Genomic DNA, 10,612 nt, shown 5'->3' on the forward strand with positions numbered 1-10,612 from the left:
TGGATGGTCCTTTTCGTCTTTGGTCCGGAGCACACGGCGTCCTTTTTTTTTTTCAAAAAAGACCTGGAATGTTGATTCATCTGACCACAATACATGTTTCCACTGTGTGATGGGTCAATGCCTCAGAGCCCAGAGAAGTCAACACTTCTTAGTTTTTTCAACCTATTACTAGCCCTAAAGTGCCCCCGTCCCAACTTTTTTTGGAATGTGTTGCCGGCCTGAAATGCAGTAATGAAGGTATATTAACAAATGAAATGAAGTTGAGCAGACAAAACATATATCTCAGGTTCAAACTGTCTGCAATCAAATAAAAGTCAAAGTAAATGTAAGGAACACTGCATTTTTATTTTATTTGCATTATCCATACTGTCCCAACTTTTTCTGATTTGGGGTTGTACTAGTAAATATTAATTCACTAGATCTGAGTAATGACGTTGGGTCTGACACATGTGCACCCCACACTGACGGTCTTTTTCTCCACCTTGAATGAGTACTTCTTTCGGCCACTTACTCTCCTAAGCACCAGGATTTGGTAAAAGATTGGTTTTGACTGCAGTCCAGTGTCTTCATGTCCACCATTGGTCAAGCAGCCTGTCCTTACACACTTTGCTTCAGAGATGTAGTTCGGGATGCGGGAATTCTCAAACGTGGTGCTGGAATTAGTAAAGGATACAATGTATGTTAACAGCCATATACAGCTAAATGTAATAGTGTGGTTATGACTAGGGCCTACTAAATTTAGGGCCTAGGGATAGTGGTAGCCTAATGGATAGGGCTTTGAGCTATCAACTGAAAGGTTGAGAGTTCGAATCCCCGCTCTGCCATGCAGCTGTTGGGCCCTTGAGCAAGGCCCTTAACCCTCTCTGCTCCAGGGGCACTGTACAATAGCTGACTTTTAAAGAAAAGTGCCACATTTCACAGTAGTCATTAAATAACACTCATTAATGAAATGATAGAATCAATGGAAGCTACAATACCCAATCCCCCCCACCCCCCGCGTCCACAACTGATTGCTAATGTAACTGAGCGTCTTTACAGCTTGCTGAGTTCATGAAGAAAGAAATCTGTACATAGACAAACTATTGGGAGCATAATACTTTACTGGCTTGTTCTTTTGAGCACAGAGAGATGATCACATGTGTAGAGAAGCACACTTTATGTAATCCCCAAAGGTACAAAAGGCGCTCAATGCGTAAACACATACATCAAACATCGGCAGCACACTACACCACAGAAAAGTCTCTTACACTAACTTAATTGCTGTATGATTGCTAGAACCGCCTCATATTGCATATGCCGCCTCATATTTAATACACTACACGAATGAAAAAATGTTAAATCAATAAACACAAACCTTAAATTTTGTAATTCAAGGTCCGTGATGCGATTTTCATGTCCATGAATTAGGTAGGGCCCTAATAATAACACACTGTACATAAACATAATGTCACCTAGATATACAAGAAGTACCTTAACCTACAAAGACTTTCAGAAATATAAGAAAATATTTAAATAATTGTAAGGATGCATATAGCTGTAAACAGCTGTAACAGCTGTAAAAGCAAAAGGCCACCTAGACGTTCCACAATCGAGTTGTTTTGTGGTGTGTCATTTAATATTAGTTGAGAGATGCAACAAGATAGTTACTGTAAAAACACTGTGACCTAAATTCAGTTCTTATGATGTGGCCTGAGTTATACGGGGCAGTTTATGCAAGAAATCTAAATATGTTCTAGAAACACTTGTTACCGTTGCGATAAGGTGTTGTTCATTTTTCCAGCCTGGACAGTAAATAACTAATCAATGTGTTAAAAAAAAACTTATTAAAGTATGGTTCATTTTGAAGGATTGTGTTTGTGTATTAATATGACTAGAATAAAAATCTGATCACAATTTTTGAGTAATTATTATCGAAAGGTAAATGCCAGTAATGCATTACCTATTTCAGGTAGTAAAAACAGTTCAAGAGGCATTCTAAAGATGTTTCTTTAGAAAAAGCAATATTTTCATGTAACTGAAAATATTACTATACTTAAGATCTTTATTCAAATGACTATATGGGTAATATTAGACAAGTACATAAAAAAAAAATACTCAAGTACTGCATTATTCATTAGATGGAATCAACCAAAAATCAATACATCAACAAAATATTATGAATAAGTGTTTAAAATAATTTAAAATATTACCATTTTACATTTTCAGCAGACGCCTTTATCCAAAGCGACTTACAGTACAGTTACAGTATACAATCTGAGGGTTAAGGGCCTTGCTCAAGGGCCCAACAGCAGCAACCTGGCATTGGTGAGGCTTGAACCAGCAACCTTTTGATTACTAGTCCAGTACCCTAACCATTAGGCTACGGCTTACCATTACACTGAAGATATACTTGTTATCTCCGAAATCCTTCAAGAGGCATTTAAAAACAGTTTAAATTGGTTTAAAACAAGGTTAATGGCACAAGATAATAAACATTTTCTAAATGCTTGTTGTGCACATTTAATAAAGCTATTCATAATACACTTTATTGCCAAAAGTATCTAAACAACTTTCTAATTATTAACCCACTACTAATATGTATAATGTAAATTATCTCAAATAAATCATATAATCATATCACTTTGTGGCAATAATTTAATAAAGGCAATTTCCTCCAATATTATTGCCTGACCTGACAAATGCTTTTTGACTAAATGGGCATAAAAGGTCACAAACAGAAGGTAGGGTATCTGCACATAAGGTAAACCTTCTTAAAAGAGTGGAGGCTGTTATAGCTACAAAGGCTACATATTAATGCCCATAATATTGGCATGGGCCATAACTATTGGCTTTATCCAACAGTTACATGATAAGGTGTCCACATACCTTTGGCCATATAGCGTAATGTTTAAATTATTTCTTTGCATTTCTTAGTTTCTTGGTACTATACCAACAACAAACAATATATTTACTAGTACACACAGTATTTTTAATGAGCCTCTACCAAACAGTTGAGCTGATCACAAAAATGATGCAACATTAATGGATGATTTTCAGCTGCTAGCTTCAAGTTGACATAAAGGTTAGAAAGGCTGTTCTCTTAAACCCTTTACCAATATTTTGTAGCTTAACACGTCAGCCAGGGAGTAGATACGGCCCAAACAAGACTATTTAAATACAGCTTATTTTTACCCAAGTATTTAGACTCAAAGTAAGCTCAACCAAATGGTTGAACAGACCTTTAAGGGGTTATTAACATACTCACTCATAAGTCCACGGTGACAAGGAGTGCTTGTTTTGGGATACGTTCAACTGGTTTATCATTGCAGGATCAACATAAAGCTGCATTTTCTTATTCTTCCGTTGGGAAAGGCTCTTAGTCGGATTTCTGGTTTTCTTTTCCTTCTTTCCCTTCTTTCTTGTGGAAACACAGTTTGCTTCAATTAATAATGTAACCATCATCAGCAAGAGTATGGCCTTGAGAAGCTGTGAGGACAGAATAGAACAGTATGTTCATAATATATTCATAATATTAATACATTTTATTAAATGTACCTTTAGTACATACTATTATTATTATTATTATTATTATTATTATTATTATTAATTCTAAAATATTTACAATAGCTAAAAAGTTTTAACACTGTACATTAGTTGTCTATATGCAACTTATCCAGATGTATTTTTTTACAAAAAAAATTAATTTAACTAGGAGTTAAGAGGTTTAGTGTATATCCTGAAAAATGTCTTTCTTACATTATAAAAAATGGATGTGCTAATGCAATACTTTGACAATTGAGTGAGGTATTGTCTAAATATGTCTTTCCTGAGTATTAAATATAGACAGCAATTTACATACACTATCAAACAAGTCATTCTGTTTCACCATACAAGTGTTAGCTTACTGGTTAATGAATCTTAACAAAGAATAATATTAAAAATGTATCATAAGTTAAAGAACTAAAGAATTAAATGTATGATTACTAACCATTGAGATCTGCATCTTCAGAAACACTTGTGTACTGTCAGTATGCTGATTCTTTCTCAAAGAATAACTGGCAGATGAGCAGAAGAGAAATCCCCACCTGCATTTATACAGCGTGGCCTCTGTTGACTGTGGTGTATTTCCTTCCCTTGACACAGTTACGCTGCATGTAGATAAGCGTAGTGTTCTATATATTGCCATTTTGCATAGTCCAGTTTAGTGTGGAGTCTTGAACCTAATGAATCATTTAAATCATTTACCTAATACAGAAAGATTTGGAATAGTTACCCACAGTGAAGCTTTTCCTGTACTCTAATTTATCTGTGTCAATGTCTTTTTTCACTGTGCACTAATAAAGTCATGGCCTGTTATATGACAATCCAGACTAACTTCATTGTAGATACATGAATAATGTAATGTGTTGGGACACTATCACCCACCAGAAAAGCTTTCATGCAACTTGGAACTTTTTTAATAGGAGAGAAACATAATTCTCCCTCAGTTGGAGTTTTAATGAAGGTGGTGGAAAGTGTTATCTAACACATCAGTCCAAAATCCTATATAGTTTTTTTATTCTCGGTTCTAGTTTGGTGCATCTAAATACCATAGCATATCATTTAAACCATTATTTTACTCATTATAATGTTTGCAGTACTGATTTGCAGTAAGCCTTACCTTAAGAAAATGCATTTTGTTACATAAAAGAGCCTCTCACTATGAGGACAAGCATTTAGGCCCGTAGTGTTATCTTGATGTACCTGTATTTACACATGCACTCACCCACTAAGTATAAATATGGTGAAAGATGACCATGCCACCTTCTGTCATGCCTGTTTATAGACCAGTGCCTATAGATTTTGCAGCAGTAATTTGTAAGAAATAAAATATTCATTTGTCTTTGTAATTTGTAAGGTGCCACTGTAGCCTAGTGGTTAAGGTACTTGTCCAGTAATCAGAAGTTGCTGGTTCAAGCCCCACCACTGCCAGGTTGCCACTGTTGGGCCCTTGAGTGAGGCCCTTAACCCTTAATTGCTTAGACAGTATACTGTCAACTGTAAGTAATCAATGTGTTAAAAAAAATGTATTAAAATATGGTTGATTTTGAAGGATTGCATTTATGTATTAATATGACTAGAATAAAAATCTGATCACAATTTTAGTAATTATTATAGAAAGGTAAATGCCGGTAATGCACTACTTCACCATCTAATACTCTAAAGCTTTTTAGCACAGACAAGTGGTAATATGTCTTCTTTCTGCTTTTAAGACCAATAGAAAGTCATTGTGGATATTAGTCAGGTGGCTGGGTGTAAAAAAAGTACTTTTCATTTATTTATTTATTTATTTAGATAGATAGACAGACAGACAGACAGACAGACAGACAGACAGACACACACACACACAGACAGACAGACAGACACACAGACAGACAGACAGACAGACAGACAGACAGACAGACAGACAGACAGACAGACAGACAGACAGACAGACAGACAGACAGACAGACAGACAGATACTTTATTGAGCCCGAAGGAAATTAAAGCCCCAGTAGCATAATACAACAAATACTTAACAGTACAAAACAAAAGCAAACAGAAAAACTAGAACTGAGTATTTCCTGTAATTTACATATAATGAATAACTGGTAACTGTAATGATGCATGAGTTTTAGTTTCAGTGTAAAGACTGAATAGTAATTAAATTATTAAATAGTAAAGTGACGTGTGACAATATTGCACAATGAGGCCAATATAGCCATATGTATATACGTACATACACATACAGTATATACTCATATACATACACATGTGCAAATACATACACATATATATTCATGTACACATATGCAAATACATACACATACTGTATATACTCATGTACACATATGCAAATACATACACACACACACACACACACATATATATATATATATATATATATATATATATATATATACTGTATGTATATATATATATATATATATATATATATATATATATATATATATATATATATATATATATATATATATATATATATATATATATATATACTATGCCTTCATATGCTGGGTAAATGTAATAAATGTAGGCAGAACTATAGGTGATTTGGGGAAGGAGGAGGGTGGCTTGAGGAAGATTCCATTGGCCTAAAGTACACATGAAGGGGTGCATTCTTGAATCCTAAGTAACTAACTAATTCTAACTGCTTTTTCTTGATCAAAGTTATAGTAGGTCTAAAGCCTACTATAGGCCAGGGACACAATATGAAACCAATCAAAGTAACAAGACTGTAAGCAACAAGTAAAAAGATGTTACTTTAGTAAAAGCATTGTTACTGAAAATGATTATTTTAGTAAAAACCTTTATACAAATAACTACTTGAGTAATATTAGGTTATTGAATATAAGTATCCAATAATAAACCATTGATTACAGAAGACACCTATTATCTCTGAAATATTCTCCAAGAAACACAGGCTAAAACTGTTTACAGCTACTCAAGGTTTTAATATTTAAATATTATGCAATTGCAGAACAAACCAACAGTATTAGTAGCGCAAGTGGCCATCACCACAACCAATGGTGAATTTTATATGATATGACAAATCCCAAACTGCTTCCTCTTCATTTCATAGACACTCTACTAATATGTTTTCATACCTAATAATAGCTATTCAGACCCTACAGTGCACTATACAACCAAAGAAACACTATTTGAAATTTTGCCACAAAACATTCTAAGAAAGGAACTAAATATTAAAAAGCTGATGCCGATTTTTTTACAGTACTACTTGATGAAAAATTCTACCCACCATCACAGTAAACACTAGAAACAAAATAGAAATAAAAAAAGTATAAATTAACTAATTGTATTGACCTACAGTATATACAAGAGAATATTGGGAACTGGATTGGGAACTGCAGTTTGCACAGTTTTAACAGCTTGCAATTTCACACTGTAACTACATCTTCGAGACTGCAGTGCCAACAGTGCTGCTCCTACTAGATGGGATGGACCAAAAATGTCCAGAACTTACAACGGACTTTATCACAGACTGGACTGAACAGTGAAGAACTCCAACTTTCAGTTCAATTTAATTTTGTGTTTGTATGATTTGTGTAAATCCTATTTATTTAAAGTATCCTTCAGGCCACCCAAGAAGGATGGTTCCCTGCGGAGTCTGGTTCCTCTCAAGGTTTCTTACTGTAATTTTAAGGGAGTTTTTGCCACTGTTGCCCTCGGCTTGCTCAATAGGAGTTTTTGGTCTGTTGGTCCTGGATTCTGTAACGTTGCTTTGAGACAATGTCCATTGTAAAAAGTGCTATATAAATAAATTTGACTTGACTTGACTTGGAGCTATTACAGCGTTTACAGAAAAAAATGATTGCAATAAATAATTAAACAAATAATTAATTATTAATTAATTAAATAAATATGTCTATTAAATCACATTTGGACTCCATCGCCCACTATACTGTGCCTTTCGTTCAAGGTAATAACTCTAAAATCTTGCAAGAGGGCATTGTGTAGCTTGCCTTCTCCCTGCTGAGACCATATAATAAAATAATCCAAGCATATAATTGTCTTAGTCTCAAAGCCTTCACAACAAATTTATGATGTAATATTATGTTTTTCTATGATATCAGTATGTATTGTCTTTATATATTTCCCCAAGCTCATATACCAGGATGCACCACAGAGAAAATCACAAAACATGGTCATAAGCCTATTTAGAATTACTCTCTAAACAACATCAAAAGCAGAGCTCTTAATGTAAAAAAATTTCCATCAGCATTAGTCTCAGATCATTCACTATACCTGCTTTCACTAATCAGTTTTACTTTTTGTATACAGTTCTTTTATTAACAATATGTCACAAAGAAGCTATGGAGAAATTATTCTATCTAAAACCTCTAGCAATTCTGAAATTAGGCAGAAATGTTACCATTACAGTTAAGGTGGTGTATTTTAATGTATGTAACCATTAACTAAAGATATAAAATCAAGATCAATATGATTGTTTTGTAGTAATTTCTCCTTACAGGCTTTAACAGGATCTTAAAAAATGTTAGTTTCTAAAAAATGTGTCCAGTACAGCCCGTTGTGGTTCTGCCTGGCTCTGTGTTTTGCAAATACTGTTTTCTTTTTTTCCTATTTTATTTATGCATTTTCCTCCATTTTCTCCCAATTTAGCGTAGTCAATTTGTCTTCCGCTGCTGGGGGATCCCTGATTGCAAGATGCAGCCCTTAGTGGTACCATTTTTCACCCATGCATTCTTCACAGGCGCATCTCTATCTGCTAATCAGGGTCCTTACACAGCGTTTGAAGACCCCGCCCAAAAAGTCTGGATATCCCGCCCTAGCAGAAACGTGTCTGCTGCAGGCACTGCCAATCATCCCTGCTAGATGGTGCCCAGCCAACCAGTGGCAACTCCAAGTTTCGAACCGAGGAGTTCAGAATCTCGGCGCTGGTGTGCTAGCGGAATATCCCGCTGTGCCACCTGGGCGCCAAATACTGTTTTCTTATGATACACTTGGTTTACTTACTATGTTTTAACATTTTTTGTTTTCAGAAATGTACACCTTATTTGCAATAGTAGGTAAAAACACTACAATACATTATTTTGAAAAATTATATCCAGCATGCATGTTATCCATGTGAAAAAGTAATTGCTCCCATGGTAACTGAATAAACCAGTTAACCAAACAATCAGCAAGCCACTTCAGTAAAATGAAGAGCCAGGCTTAATTTCAGTCAGCTTTATAGAATATAAAGTACTGTACTACAAATTGCAACTCCTACCATTTAAGCCATTAATTTATAGTTTCTACAGGTGGACAATATAAGTAAGTGTTGGTTAGAAGCTAAAACACAATGTGATATCTTCAATTAGAGAAAACTTTAATCAGCTGTAAATCCACCTTAGAGTTACTGGTCTGCTGAGATTTCTTCAATAAATCAGTGACAGGTCATCCAGAAAGTCACAAATGTTCCCAGCAACAATATCCAATGAACTAAAATGTTACTACTCTCAAGTGAGCTCAGTATTTATAACTTTACAACATAAAGAAAAAACATAGAGAATCAAGGGAAAGCCACTGATACCCTACAGAAACATCTGTGATAGAAGCACTTGGAAAGAAGCACCTGGATAAACCTCTTAAAGCTGAACTGAACAGGCAATCAAATACAGTGGTACCTTGTAACTCGTCCTCTAAACTCAAAATCTTTGAAACTTGACACCACATCAAGACATTTGTACCCTTAAGTGCAATGTTTACCTTAAACTGAACCTGTTTTTAAATTGATTTATTTAATTTTAAATTAACAATGAACAGCCACTTTGCTCAGCGCTTGGCTTGAAAAAACATCATAAAAGTGTGTATATGAGACAAACCTGCATTTGTGTGAAATAACCATCAAATCCACTCTGAAAGCATCCACATTTATCTGTGTTTGGCTGGATTTTTTTCCTCTGTTTCACTTTTAAACTTGTGTTACAGCTCGAGGTGCTGAGAAATTGTAAGTAACAGTTTTTTTTCAAGGGAGAGTCTAAAATGTGACAGTGTATTAAAAGAACAACATAGAAAAACTTAACCTCTCTTAATTATTACTGCTCATGAGTTCTCTTCACTTATGAAATTTCTCGCTCGTTGTTTTAGTACAATAGGTCTCATTAAAGGTTGTACACCGCCACACTCCAAAGCAAATATTGGCACAGCCAGCGCAGAAGCTATTTTGCCACTTCCCATGTGAATGCCCCTTTACTGAATGGAATACGGTATTCCAAGATCAAGCATCTTCACAATTAAGAAGAATAAGGAAACAATAAAGAAGTAAAGGTAAAGTGCAAGTTTTATTGTATTTTTATTGTATTTAACTGCTTTTATTGTATTTCAGTGTTTTTATATTGTATTTGTGTTATTTCAGTGTATAAGTGTCAAAAACAACCCCATTATTTTACATTCCACATGTCCATGAAATGCATTAACAGGTTTCCCATACATCCTTATGGGAAAAAATACTCTGAAACGCAATGCCTTTTAAACTTAATGCCACTCCCAGAACTAACTGACGTTGAGTTTCAAGGTACCACTGTATTGATTGTGTTCAGACCTGGATGACTTCCTGGTCTAAAATTTTAAGCAGAATGTAAGCTAAGCAATTAAGTAATTAAGAAAGAATAATTAGAAAGAATTTGAAAAAATTAGAAAGAATAACTGTTCTAAATACAACAGAAATTTGAAATCTAAAAATGAAAAGGATTTAAGTTTTAGTGAGATACAGAAAATTCCTCATTCAAACCCAACAGAGCTGCTGTAGCAAGACATAAAACATGTTATGCCATTAGATTCATGTCTGGTATAAAGCAGTTCTACAAAGAAAAGTAAGCTAATGTGTTAGGTTGTGCAATCAATTATTAAAAGAAGGGGGCACTTACTTTTTAAGGATGGAAGTGTAAAAAATAAATAAATACAATAACCTTTTGAAATGCTTGTGTTTCCACTCAAGTTTTGAGTGTAATAGCGTACTCAGTGTGATATTGTTTTTTCTAAAATAATTAAATACACCGACGAGGCATAACATTATGACCACTAACAGGTGAAGTGAATAACACTGATTATCCTTCATCACAGCACCTGT

General features: G+C 34.5%; 1 protein-coding gene across 1 annotated transcript; it reads right to left on the reverse strand.

Annotated features, from left to right (window-relative positions):
• Nucleotides 1-415: 415 nt before the first annotated feature.
• On the reverse strand, nucleotides 416-3,982 carry il17a/f3 (interleukin 17a/f3). The gene is made up of 3 exons (XM_063001246.1): nucleotides 3,968-3,982; nucleotides 3,245-3,465; nucleotides 416-653 (listed from the first exon to the last, which is right to left on the reverse strand). The coding sequence occupies exons 1-3, from the start codon at nucleotides 3,980-3,982 to the stop codon at nucleotides 416-418; spliced, it is 474 nt and encodes a 157-aa protein (XP_062857316.1).
• Nucleotides 3,983-10,612: the final 6,630 nt, after the last annotated feature.

This window comes from Trichomycterus rosablanca, chromosome 9, assembly GCF_030014385.1.
Source record: "Trichomycterus rosablanca isolate fTriRos1 chromosome 9, fTriRos1.hap1, whole genome shotgun sequence".
NCBI classification, from domain to species: domain Eukaryota; kingdom Metazoa; phylum Chordata; class Actinopteri; order Siluriformes; family Trichomycteridae; genus Trichomycterus; species Trichomycterus rosablanca.

What these genes read in the sequence shown, in the direction of transcription:
- il17a/f3 (XM_063001246.1), bottom strand. An exon ending in TTGTCACCGTGGACTTATGA is followed by an intron (nt 654 to 3,244) that starts GTGAGTATGTTA and finishes TACTAATTCCAG; the next exon opens with CACCACGTTTGAGAATTCCC.